The sequence below is a fragment of the Ustilaginoidea virens genome, chromosome 3, assembly GCF_000687475.1.
Source record: "Ustilaginoidea virens chromosome 3, complete sequence".
Lineage (NCBI taxonomy): Eukaryota > Fungi > Ascomycota > Sordariomycetes > Hypocreales > Clavicipitaceae > Ustilaginoidea > Ustilaginoidea virens.
Genome location: NC_057318.1, coordinates 989,476 through 1,002,573, shown reverse-complemented (window position 1 = coordinate 1,002,573; position 13,098 = coordinate 989,476). Strand labels below are relative to the sequence as shown.

The 13,098-nt window shown below is 54.2% G+C and overlaps 4 protein-coding genes across 4 annotated transcripts; 3 read left to right on the top strand and 1 right to left on the bottom strand.

The window, feature by feature from the left end:
- Window positions 1-425: 425 nt before the first annotated feature.
- Window positions 426-2,125, top strand: UV8b_03561 (uncharacterized protein; the record flags this gene model as incomplete). Its single annotated transcript, XM_043141059.1, has 5 exons — window positions 426-717; window positions 970-1,117; window positions 1,204-1,512; window positions 1,582-1,669; window positions 1,724-2,125. 5 exons carry the CDS (start codon window positions 426-428, stop codon window positions 2,123-2,125), a joined length of 1,239 nt encoding a protein of 412 aa, XP_042996993.1.
- Window positions 2,126-2,210: 85 nt separating this feature from the next.
- On the bottom strand, window positions 2,211-4,041 carry UV8b_03560 (uncharacterized protein; the record flags this gene model as incomplete). Its single annotated transcript, XM_043141058.1, has 4 exons — window positions 2,211-2,515; window positions 2,588-3,055; window positions 3,123-3,339; window positions 3,877-4,041. The coding sequence occupies 4 exons, from the start codon at window positions 4,039-4,041 to the stop codon at window positions 2,211-2,213; spliced, it is 1,155 nt and encodes a 384-aa protein (XP_042996992.1).
- Window positions 4,042-5,929: 1,888 nt separating this feature from the next.
- UV8b_03559 (uncharacterized protein) lies at window positions 5,930-6,487 on the top strand (the record flags this gene model as incomplete). The annotated part of the gene is made up of 3 exons (XM_043141057.1): window positions 5,930-5,937; window positions 6,196-6,334; window positions 6,416-6,487. The coding sequence occupies 3 exons, from the start codon at window positions 5,930-5,932 to the stop codon at window positions 6,485-6,487; spliced, it is 219 nt and encodes a 72-aa protein (XP_042996991.1).
- Window positions 6,488-10,765: 4,278 nt separating this feature from the next.
- On the top strand, window positions 10,766-12,995 carry UV8b_03558 (uncharacterized protein; the record flags this gene model as incomplete). The annotated part of the gene is made up of 2 exons (XM_043141056.1): window positions 10,766-10,819; window positions 10,908-12,995. The coding sequence occupies 2 exons, from the start codon at window positions 10,766-10,768 to the stop codon at window positions 12,993-12,995; spliced, it is 2,142 nt and encodes a 713-aa protein (XP_042996990.1).
- Between the last annotated feature and the right edge of the window lie 103 nt (window positions 12,996-13,098).

Sequence of the window (13,098 nt, the reverse complement as noted above, 5' to 3'; positions counted from 1 at the left end):
TGCGGAATCTGCCTCTGGCGCATCCTGGGCTGGGGTCGGAGGTTGAGGAGACTGGGACTCGGAGTCCTCTACGGGCTGCCGCTCTGGAGAATCGGGCGCGGCCATGGCTAGGAAGAAGGGAGCACGTAGTCTATGCAGCCAGAGAACCTGTCATCTACGTTGGTGAGCATCTTGGAGTGGAAGCGTACGTTGTGATACGTTTATGAACCTGAGACTTAGCAATCCGAGCTTGGGTAGCGCTGGAGCAAATGGGTAATCCGGAGCTTGTTTGCAGAGAAGACGACGGACAGCCTCGCAGGTTTTCAAGTCAAGTCGCCGGGGACATTTAGTTTAGTGGCAAAGGCAGGCGGCGGCAAGAAAGAAGCTGCGCTGCGGATAATCTTGCTTCCGAGCCGAGGCTCCCAAGCCCCCGTGTTGTCTACTGTATGAATGTCCGACTTTCCAACGTCAACAATGAATTGCGCTGCGCGCTGCATACACCGGCGCCGAGGCAACGACGGGCAGGCATTCCGTCTCACTCCCACGCGAGAAAGGCTCGCCGCAGCCCAGCATCCCGGGGCTCTTCCTCTTCCCATCCCCAGGCCGTACCTCGCGGCACTCACACAAGCCCAGTGCGACGCCCACCCACCCCGGACCTTTTGACGCTCGCTTTGCCGGCCGAGCCTGCACGCCAAAACCAGCGAGCGACGAGCGTCCCCAACATCTACAAAGTAACACGTAGGTTAGGTAGTCGAGGATTCCTCAGCCTACCGAGTCGTGTCTGCAGCGGCCGCCGGCCTGCAGTGGCCACCTGGGTTGAGGATGAGGATATCACGTGGGCATCCCGACAGAGTTGCCAACATGCGAAAGGTGGCACCGTGGCAACCCCCATCGCCTTGTCTCAGCCAGACCCACTTCCCCAGTCTTTGCCGATGCCGGCTGTCCGCATCACCCCGAGCCTGCCTACCCATGCTTGAGGCCAACTCCCAGTCATCAATGCTAAACAATCACAGCCTTACGGCGTGCGTGCGTACTCTGCAAAGGACGGAAGACTCGTCCAACCGTCGCCAATGAAGCTCTTCAAGGTGGAACCTTGCTTGGTTTCCTACCCAATAACCTACCTACCATGGGCACCTAGGTAGTATTGGCTGTTTTGTTTCAAGTCTCAAGGAGATCCTCCTCGGAGCAAGCTCCTAAAGCCGTTCTTTTCCGGGCCTAGGTTAGGCACCTGTTGACAGGTAGTGTACAGAATTTCCAAAACATGCTCAAAACCGGATACAAGCAGAACTGTCAGCCCAAAACGACCGCTTTCCGGGCTTCGGAAATATCAAGCACTCTGTACTTGGAAACAAACACTCGCAAGAAAAAGAAACGAGGCAATAAGAGCCATCTGTTTTGGCCTATGGCCTGCTGGCTCATGAGTATAGTAAAAGAAACGCCATGCTTTTGTCCCAGCCGATGCAGTTGCGTCTCCTCAGACTTTTATTTTTTCCAATCTTCGCAAGCGCCAAGTAGTGGTAGATGGCAGCAACAGTAGAGATTCATCACTTCTGCATGAACCAGTACCCAGAAATCGCACTTTCGTATAAAAACCTTTTTCAGGGGTCCGCTCTCGTTGGTCAATACTAACCAAACCCTCTCTGGGTCCCAGGTTATCAGAATGACCTGGGGGGAAGACAGACATCATGCCGTATGACGGGTAAAATTTATTCAAAGCACAGCTAAACACTGACCAGCCTGGCAGGGGGGGGGGGGGTGCTTCCATAAAAAGACGGCACTGGTCATCATCAATCGGCGCCGCCAAGTAATAGGTCGTAACAACACGTTCGTTCCAGGGTGTCGACTAGAAACTGTTTTTGTTCTCAGCATCTCGCGAAAAGAGCGCAGCTTGCGTGTCTCCTCGCAGTCGCCAGTACGGGAAGACCTGTGCTTTAAAGGAGTGTGTTTTACTCTCCAGCAGCAGACAAAACATGCCAATGCCTGCCTGCCTTCCCATCCGGCGTGGTCGTCGACCGTCGACAAAAAGGGTCTCGGCTCTGGAGATGGCAGTGTCTTAGCGCTAGCTCCCTGCCCTTGGCGTCTCCTCGAGGCATTCGGCGACCAAACCAGTCGAACCCCTCCCTTGGCGTCCACATTCAGGTTGTGAAAAAATCAGCTCCCCGCCGGGCGTCTTTCAGAGTAGAGATTAAAGAATGAGACGGGTCTTTCAGCAACCGAGGGACATTACCCCGTCATCTCATACTGGCCTGGTCAAAGGGGAATTGGTGGTTGGGAAAAGTCATGCTGGCACTCAAGCCGAACGGGTCCCAGTCCAGATTCGGGTGGTCCAAAAGTGAGGACATTGATGAAAAATGCCCGTTGGCGATTGTTACGTGGTGACTGCCGTGTTCGTGATGCGGGGGACCCGTGGAAATGGGAGAGAGCAACATCGGCTGGGTGGTGTCGCTGTTGAAAGCCGCCCCACAGCCGCCGAGTCCGCTTGTAGTCTCCAGCTCGGAATCGTCCACCATGTCGGCTTTGCTATCATAGTCGTGCTCTGTCGCTCACTACTATCAGCATGGAAATATCCTTCCCTTGGGACGTTTTGAGACTTCAATTGGCAACTCACCTAAATGCTCAGCCTGATTTGGAAAGCACGACGGGGGGTAGAATGGGGCTTCTGTCCCAGCTACAGAGCTCCGAGGCGTGGGAGTCTGTAGCGCAGAACCTCTGTGAACTTGCCCGGTCAAAGGGAGTTGCTGGCGGCCAAGCGCCATCGATCCTCGCACAGAAACACTGTCTGAGGGAGCGGGAGAGAAGGCTGATGCGAGGTTCGTAGGCGAGTGGGAGTGTGATGATAGCGTGGGCCGACTCTTGGGGGAGGTGGTGGGCTTGTGGGCCTGCAAAACAGCAGAGATGGCCCCTACGCCGGTCTCGATCTTGGGCGCAATCATTGAGCTGGACTTTCGGTTGTGATGATGTCTGTTCATGATGGGTCTCTGGATGGTAGGCGGCTGCACCATGTTTTGGGGAACATGGGCCGGTCCCAGATTCGGACTGTCGGCCTTGGCTTGCAATTCAGCCTGAACATCGATGCCTGTTGATTCGAGTCAGTCATGCTTATCAATCCAAGGTCGGAGTTGCTGCTCATGGCAAGTAAAAACCTTTTTCGAGAAGGATTCTCTCCAGGAGCGAGTTCTTGTACCGGAGCATCAAACACTCGTCGGCAGCGTTTCGGTGGGCGGATTGAAGATTGTGCAGATTTGATTCATGGATTCTGATGGTTTCTTCGAGCTGCTTGATATACTCGGTGCGCCGTTCACGGAAAGCGGCCTGAGCCTGCCGATTTCGCTGTTTGCGCTCCTCCGATGTCGCGTAGATCTGACGTCAGGTCATCAGTAATCGAGCAACAACATTGATATGGTATGTGATGCCATGTGTAGTTGCATGAGAATCTTTTTCTTTGTTTTTTTTTATTCCAGCCGGTTGGTGGTGACCTGCTGAGGTATGTGGTCGAAGAAGACAATGAATTCAAGTTCATTGGAACAAAGAGCAGAAGGAAATGTGATGCATGAGACTCGCAAGGCGACCATTCGAATTTCGGCAAGTGGATGGCCTAGCGGGATAGGTAGTTGATGGGAAAGACAGCATTTCGACGTTCATTGCACGACGAGCAAAACGAGTCGTCATGGCGCATGCATCGGACGGCGCTGCTGTTATGTCCAGTCTGGTGATGTGTGTAGGAATGGGCGTGGTTGGTGCACTGGGTAGCAGCAGTAGAGCAGTGGTCGTCATCACCAAAGGCGAAGTGAGAGACATGGAGGCTGGGGGCTTTTTTTGTTGGGGTGTCTGGGACATGGAGAGAGCAGTGCGGGGGGGTTTTCCCGGACAGCACTGAGAAGAGGAGGAACAACTCACAGGCTTGCGTCCGCCCTTCTTCTTGGGCTGTTGCGTGTCCTGAACAGGATTGTTGCTGTGACCGGACACGGCAGCTGAGATGGCGTGCTCTGCCTCGGGCGTTGAATCAATAGAGTCGTCGGACTCGTCACCATGGGGAGGACTGGGCTTGTTATCAATGGACATGTCGTCTGCCATCCCAAGGTTCAGGGCCCAGGGCCTCTCTCAGATGACAGCCGCCGTGCGGCAAGCGCCCCGGGGTCAGACAATGACAAGGTGTCGGAAGAAACCGAAAACTCCTCCAGGCAGCCAGCAGCCAAACGATAAGACAAAAGACAACTTGAGGGAGAGAAGGGGGGGGGGGGGGGGGGGGGGGGGGCTGGTCAGGGTGCTACGATAGGACTGGACTGGACGGGTGCCGGCAATGCTCTGCGTCGTTGATAACGATCGGGGTTCTGCTTGGTAGATAAAGGTGATGTGATTTCCTGCGCGATAAGCAACAGACCGGACCGGGCCAGACCAGACCAGACAAGACCAGACCAGACAAGACCAGACCAGACCAGACCAGACCAGACCAGACGCAGGAGCAGGCGCAGGCGCAGGCGCAAGGGCGCAAAGCAAAGGATGGGAGGGCGCTTTCAAGACCCGGGTGCCGGTGAATCCAGGTCGCGGTGCGATTAGGTCGAGAGGACTTGAGACAAGCAGCGTCCCCATACGCATTTATGTAATGGAAAGTAAAGAGGGGGTGCTGACTGACGCTGCTGCGTCGAGGGCAAAGCGAGACCAGGCCATGCCTTGTCGCGTCCAGTCAACTCCTGTGGCCACAATTTTGACTCCAGACGCCGAATTTGTTGCGCCGCCTGTGCCAAGAAGGAGGAAGGAGGGGGGGGGCCGCAGAAGACTTCAATGAATGCACCAGACTGGATTGACTGCCAGGCGGCTCCAACCAGACTCGCCAGGCCCGCCGAGTTACTGGCTGCGGCTGCTGGACGGCCCCCGTCCTGCCCCCTTCGGTTCCCCAGCAGGGCCCTGCGAGGGCCTCAAATCCTTCATCGATTGACATTGACCGCAGCGTGGCAAGCGTGACGCCCCAAGCCTCCACATGCAGTCTCCTCTCCACCCTCGCCCCCCGTGACCAGACCCCTCCACCCCCTGGCCCCTCCACCCCCAGCGCCTTTTAAATGCGCCCGGCAACTTGACCCCCTCAAAATAACCCCAGCCCAGTGCCAGCTAGTGGAGCGAAGTCGGCCCCTGGATCTTCCACCTCTGATCCCGCCCACCAACCAACCAAGCCCTCGGGAAATCCGAATCAAAGTTCGCAGTCTGGACAACAGACAGAACGTCCCAGCGCAAGTAGGATGCGTGGAGACTACATATCAACCGACCTATGCCCCCCCCTAGTCATTCGACCCCCCCATAATAACTTAACAGACCTGACCAATGCTCTTTCCTAATATAGAGATACGCTAATAAATAGTAGTAGATCCTTTAATCTATAGTAGCCACTAGACTATAAGTATCTTTATATATATTTTTCTATAGTGAGTGACTTCCCTTATATTTTTACTAGGTATCCCTACCTAAGAACCTAATATTAAAAGTAGATAAAGTACCTTTATATAGACTTTTGTATCGAAAGTGACTGCCTTTCTTTTATTAGGTACCTAGGTAGGTACCTAGGTCCTTAGGTACTATACGTAGAAAAAGTACCTTTATATATATTTTTCTATATAAAGTGACTTCTTATATTTCTACTAAGTACCTAGGTACCTAGTATCTAGGTACTAGGGATAGAAAGAGAGGTTTCTTTATATATATATTTCTATAGAAAGTGACTTCTTTAATATTCTTACTAGGTACCCTTACATAAGAACCTAATAAAACAGTGGAGAAAGTACTTCTCCCTATATATTTCTAAAGAAAGTGACTTCTTTAATTTCTTTTACTAGGTACCCCTACCTAAGAACCTAGTAAAGTATCAGAGAAAGTACTTCTCCATATAGTTTTCTATATAAAGTGACCTGACCCACTATTCCCTAGTAAACCAATTATATTAAGAGTATAGCCCACAGCAATGGTCAGGTCAGTTAAGTTATGATGGGGGGGTCGGATGACAAGGGGGGGACACAGGTCGGTTGACCTGTACCCTCGGATGCGTGCCTCGGCCCCTGACATAGGCAACAGTTACTAAACTTAATTTCTCTCGGGAGAGAGATCTCTTCCGCTCAAACTTTCTCTCTCCCCCCCCCCCTGCGCCTTTGTTTCAACGTGGGAAACCCTCCTACCAGACCAGACTTCTTTCTTCACGATACCCAGCATCCGTTAACGGCAGAGCACCAGACTGTCTTCGGACCCTCGAGTCAAGCCATCATCCCATCACCTGATCTACTTTACGGCCTCCCCTCCGTTATTGCCAGCGTTCTTTCTTACGCCTTCTTTTGAATGCCCACTTGTGACTCTGGTCACGATCATCGACAATGTTGAGCCATCCGCGTGCCTCTGTACCTCCTTCTGGACTGAGTGGACTAGGAGGTAGCTAACCTGATGTGTACGATGATAGATCGCGCCCCCGACTGGCCAGCGAGAAGGGGCTTATGCATTCTTAGCCGCCTTGTGCCTTGTTCAAGTCTAGGTCTGTCAACCAGCGGGCGAGGAAAATCATTAAAGAATCAATCAAGTCGAGCCCGCTGCCACCCCGCTTTTGCGTTTCCCCCCGTCGGGTCAGGCTTGACTTCAATGTCACAGTGGCTTGATTCTACGACCCTTTTTTTTTTTTTCTTCTTCACCACGTCCGTACAGAGACAGCTGTATGATGCGCAAGATACCAGGAATTTGCTCTTTCTGATGGTAATAGTTTCTGTCACGCAGTGCCTACGCCATCAAATATCTGTTTATGGATCACACGTCTTCCCCGGTTGTGCACGGGCACTTCGGCTGCTGCAACCTCGACAAGTTGGCGCGAGCCGAAGACCGGTAACTGGGGCAAATGGAGAAGAAACCTGGGACATCGCCCAAGTGGATGGCTGCTCCGACATTCCTCTAGCGCACGTAGTGTCTGCTTCTGGGGCATTCTGGAACGTTTCAATCTACGAGTATCGACTAAGACCCGGGCTGTTTCTTACTTGTGAATCTCCTCTTCGGTTTTTTCTTTCCAGCTCTTTGAAATGTAATATGGATGTCCGACTCGGGTCGTCAGCGGCTAAGAGACATATGCGCGATATGCCGCGGTGAAGGGGCGGTTACCTGAAACCGCGGGTTCGGCATACTCTCTTTGGGTCTTTCAGTCCCCACACGTGGTGTGGTAAAATCTACCTGATGATCGGTTGCCAATGGTTGCCAATGGTTGCCAATGTCAGTCAATCACTGCCCGCCTGCATCCGCGCATTGCCTGAGCATGCCTTTGGCGTCCGTGGACTATCTGACGGGAGAGGGGAAGCAGCAAGTCTGGTGCTTCCATTGGTTCGCCCTCATCGTGCTATTGAACGGCTAAAAGTGCCCGTGGTTCACTGGTCTCCGAGCCGCCTTTGGTTGCTCTTGTCGCCCTGGCGTGGAAGCTAATAATAACAAGAGTTCTCTCTCTCGCTACCGTCTGGCTCCTACCCCAATGGTTATTTTACATGCGCGCGCGTGGCCGATGGCCTGCCATGCCATAAACAATATGGCAGTTTCCTTGCCTCGGCCGCGTTTAGCCAAGCAAGCACCAGGAACGTGGCAAAGATCTGATGCATCTGATTAGAATCAAGTTGACGACGCTACTTTAGCAGGCGTGTTTACCCTTCGGACAGGGTCCATCTACCCGCAAGCCAGCCCATGGGTCAGGCGACACCTTGCCGCCCGGCAGCACAAGATGCCGCAGAGGCGCAAAAATCCTTGAGATCCAAGATGAAGCCCAAGTCACTCGAGCATCTTGCGTGTACAAGGGGAAAGCGAGGCCCTGCGCCCTGTCAAAGGTTGGGCATTGGCTCAATTGCATGTGACGCGATATTCTCGCTTCAGCTGCCCCCAAGCGCCCCGCTGTACAACGTAACCAACCGTCGTGGGCAACATTGAGGTGCAACTTGCAGTTATAGAGGGTGGACGTGCGTGACTGGTGTGGCGACGACATCGGATTTGCTCAGTTTGTCCGTATCCCGTGGATAGAAGCCAGACAAACATGCCGTCAATGAAACCAGCAAATGCCTTTTCGAAAGCGTTGGACTGCGCACTAATGGATGGTCTGGGTCGACGAACGGGCCATGTGATCTGTGTCGGGCGTAAACCAACTGGAAATGGAAATTCAACGAGTCATTGACGGGAATTTGATGGAAAATCTTGAGAGCATACTCCGTACAGCAACTTTCTTCAGCCCTTTGGCTATAGGCCTGGCTGGCCTGGTCTGGGATCCAAAAAACGGATCCGTGGGCAAGTCCAAGCTCAGGCAGGCGATGCACGGCATGGGATGCCGCTTCGACAATCGACAATCGACAATCGCCAACGAGCGGCGCAGAATAACTGGCTTTTAACGTCAAGTCATCTTCCTGGCTGCATCCCGCATGCCATTGCCAACCCTGTTGCTGCGACATGCTCCTCCACCAAGTCGACCTGGGTTAACCGATTGGGCGGGCCACTACCTTGCCAACTGGCTGGTCTACAGCGTCGTATCGTATTGAGACTCAGCCACGGTGCAGCGACTGACCGTTCCGACCGCATGGCAAAGACTTGTCGACAAGAACGCTTCAATGTTTCTTTTCGGAACGGAATGGAGAAGGGCAAAAAGCTTCTAGAACTGTCCTGCGAATCAAACAGCAGAGCGCGCGCGGGTGGCTTAGGACCAAATACTCCGTCGCCCAGCCTGACGGCCCGGTTTCCCACCCTCTGTTGCGCGTTTCAAGTTCGTCCCAACACGCAAAAACTTGGCAGCTACCTCAGGACAAGTGACCACCAAAAGCCACCTGGCAACCCGTGGAGACTGCGGCTCTCGTGAGATAAAGAAATGCACCAGCCATGCCGCATGCCGCTTGCCGCTTGACGAGCTCCCTCTGGCGTCCGCCCTTTTTCGGAATTGCGGACTCGCGCGACGTCTTCTGCGGACATGTCACATGAGCGAGCAATCTTCTCTCGTCTTGGCGACGGCTTCAGGCCTCTCGGAATCGGTTGTTGTGTTGTTGTGTATACCCTCGGAGCTTTGTCATCTCCTTGCTCTCGTTCAAGTCTGCTGCAGCCCGCGGTCGACAGACTCCAGAACGGGGGGCTCTCTCTCTCTCTCTCTCTCTCTTTTTTTTTTTTTTTTTATATTTCCCCGCGGGAAGCAAAGTGAAGCAAGCAGCTAGCTGAACCTGTTCAGTGATGCGATGCGCAACAGCAAATGCCCAGCTGGCAAGCCAATTCTCCGCTTTTGGATCGTTGAATGGATGCATCGTGGGCACGCCCGCTCACCCATGTCCTGCGCGAAAGTCATCTTGCTTGCCAGCGGCGCGCCGAAACTGGCGTTTATTCCCGCGCAGTCTACGCTGTCCGCAAGCAACGTTGTATGCTGTTGGTGTGATGGACGGGGGCCAAGGCAGTTTGAAAAATTCTGCATTCTCGGCATGCAACTGTGATCCACCACTCAGCCGTTTTTATACATACATACCATATCGACGTTATTGTCGCATGGGCTTTGCCTTGCCGCAGATGGGAGGATGTCGCCGTGTCGCACCATATGCGGACACGATACGTTATTGCTAGTCCACATCACACTGGCCACCTATGCACCCTCCGCCAAGCGAGGTCTCACATTACGCACGATTCGTGACCAAAGCCACCTTTTCGTCGGGGTTGTCTCTCCTCCGCTCCGATAAGGTGCAGCGTACATGTATCTGAGTTCACCTCGGCGATTGGTTTATACTAGGGTCAGAACGGGCGATGGATAAGATGACTTCATGAAGCACCAGATACTTCTGCCGCCGACCTAAATGGCAAGAGCATCATTATCCGAGGCCGTACGGTCACAGGGAGGGTGAGTTGGGGAGACGGTGGCTCCTTTTGTAGTTTGGCGGGAGTATGGAGGCACTGAAATGGCCGACGAGCACAAATGACATGTCATGGACAAGTTGAGTTCGCAGCCACGTGGACCGCCACGATGAGAAGCTGCAGCTCACAAGTGGTACTGCAAGCTGACTGGACCTGATAAATGGCCAGAGGTTGAAAGACTGTAGATGTTTAACCGAGCTTCAGCATAGACAATCTCAGTCAAGCGATACAGCCCTTGCCCAAAGCTGGGGTGCATACTCGGCATCCGGTTCTCGGGTTGGAAAGAAAACCCATGTGTTTTGGCTTGAAAATGAACCCGATACAGCATGTCGTCTTGATACTTTTGCATCGATTCGTCGCTTTCGTTGTCGATACAGGCAGCCGAACGATGGGCTGTTTCTCCGTCGCCGGCTGGCCCTCTGGTCTGTGGCAGCGACCGATCCAGACGCCGCCTCATGGAGGGACAAGTCAGCGAGGCACGGTCTTTGGCGGGTTCGACTCCAAACAGATGCCCTGAGCTGGAATCGTCGGCACACAATCACGGCAAGCTGGGCGGCAGGAGAGCAATTACAAATGTCCAAGAACGCCAACACGGGGCTGTGCTCCCGACAGTGCAAACACGGTGCAACTGGGCTCCTCGGACTGTACGTGCCAGCCGCCCCAACAACCAAGTTGCGCGGAGCCTAGAGCTCGGACCATGTCTCGAGTAAACAAACCACCTGCATGAATGTCAACAATCCCCTTTTGCCATTTTACCCACTTGACATCATACAACACCAAAACCCCCCAAAGACATTCCTGTGTCCCATTCATTTCTCCCCTGGTCCGCTTTGCGGCCCGGCCTGTAGACTTATTTCACACATACCCATATACATTGCTTGAGACACGTTCGATTGCAGAGACTCGCCAGCCCGCAGCCATGTCACCACCACGTCGACGGTCGGCCAGGCTGGCCAGTTCCAGCGCTGCAAAGGTATTGGTTGCCAAGGGGTCCCTGCTTCATGGTGCTCTAGTGTTTGTCGTCTGTAGGAGCATGCTAATGGTGGTTGCGCGCGTCGCAGAAAAAGGCAACTCCGGAGCTTCCCTCTGTCACTGAGGGAGACGAGACGCCGTCTCGAGCCACGACGAGCAACGGGAAGGCGGATGCCCGCTCTCTGTCACCGTTGCCTGAGCCAAAAACACCGCTTTCCTCGGCGCTAAAGCCGCCTCGCAGCGAAATGCACCCAAGCAGATATCATTCGAGCACCGGCGAGCCCTCGTCTGCTCTGAGACTGGGCTTCTCCGACATTCCCAAGGACGGCCGTACCCCTGGCGGTCAAGATGGTACTCCTTCCAAAGCCAACAGGTTGCCCACTTCCAGCTTCACCTTTCAAATTGCGCGCGAGGCTGCGAGTGCTGAGCTGAGTAGCGATGCTCGGCGGATGCTGGACGAGATTCGCGACCAGGCTGCCAAGATCAAGGCCGAGTTGGTCGCGCAGCGGGAAGCAGAAGGTGGCGCAAAGGTTGAAAACAGACCGTTTGCAAAGCCGAAAGGAAAGGTTGGCCGATTCAGCGCCGCTCATATGGCCGAGTTCAAGAAGATGGATTCTATTCAAGGTCATGCGTCTGCTTGGAGAGCGCAAGAGGGCCGTTTCACTCCGGTCAAGTCCCTCAAGCGAACACCGTCAAAGGCGAATCTGGATGCGACGCCAGCGTCGCAAAAGACGGATGCAAAGGCATCAGTCCAAGACACACCCGATTCCAGACCCAAGCTCAGCCTGAAACGCAAGTCTTCGGCTGCCAATCTAGACGGCCAACGCGACTGCCAGGCAGCTCCGAAGCGGCAAAACAGCAATGCGACTCCTGCAAAGTTCTCCGCCTCGACCACGTCAATCCCCGCACCATCATCCGCCGCAAAGAGGTTCAAGCAGCGTCAAGAGGATGACGCTGCTACCACTCGCCCAAAGTCGCTTCATGCATGCCCGAGCAGGCCCGACTCTGTCTTTTCGCGACTAGCAAGCCCGAAGAAAGCACCTACAGCAGCCTCCGCAGCCTCCGCAACCAAATCCTACGGGAAACTTGCCGTCAAACCCAAAGCGTCTCTGGCTCAACCGCCTGCAAACGTGCATCCTTCAACTTTGTCCAAGTCTTGCTCAATGGCAAGTCTGACCTCCACTGCTTCTCAAGCTGCCGAACTGCGGCGACGCATTGTCAGCCCAGCAAGCTTTAGCAGAGTCAAGTCCATACTGAGAGGCAATAAGAATGCAGCAGAAAATGGCACGAGTGCCATTCCAGCACCTCAGGCCTCGCAAACTCCGCAAGCTCCCAGGGTCAGCAAGGAGCTGCCCCCGATTGCGCTGACGACTCCTCGTCGGACGCTGACGAAGCGTGTCACTTTCACCCCTGACGTTGTGATGGCTGTCAACTCTCCGTCTCCACAGCAGCGATCGAGCCTGTTCAAACTACGCCCGGCCTTGAAGACTATCGAAACACATTACGCAGGCCTGGATGATGTTCTCGCCGAGTCCAAGTCTAGCAGTCACTCATTATATCCGGATCTCTCCCCTTTGAAGCACCTGATTGATACGCAGTCGCGTCGGCCGTTCTCCGCGTCCCCGTCAAGACCGGGGACCTTTACGTTCCGGAGCGACCACACGATCAACTTTGGGGGCGACACTGGTTCGTCGGGGTTTGGCGCGTCACCTGGTCAGTCCAGCGTCCGACATGTCAGCGAACCAGCTTTCTCGAGCAATATTCCAGGCACCTTTCCTGCGCCGACGTCGCCGTCTTCGCATCCGAATAAAGAGAACACGGCACCATCATCGGTGAAGCTGCTCCCCGGAACAGCGCATGGAATGCAGAACAAAAAACGCCACCGCGCCACTCTGGACGAAGATGATTTTGCCGACGGCCGTGCCGCCAAAAAAAGGAAGAACGAGAATGTTCCGGAAGGACAAGAGCTTCTGGCACCCAGGCTAGTCAAAGCTGAACCAGCAAGTGCCAGGAAGGCCAGTCGATTCGGCCGAACGCCCACAAGGACAGCCATCAGCCGTACTCCTGCGGCACGAACTCCTGGAAGGCCTGCCGCAACTGCGAGCCCAACCAAGAAGTCCGCCGGCCTCAGCATGAGCCGCCTGAATATGTTGGCCAGGCCCAAGAATCGAGTGTAGACGACTCCTTGGGAAGCGGGAGGCAGAGGAAGATGTACATTCAAAAAGGCGCGAAAAGAAGACAAAAAGTTAAAGGATGGGCAGCTTGCATGAAGCAAACTAG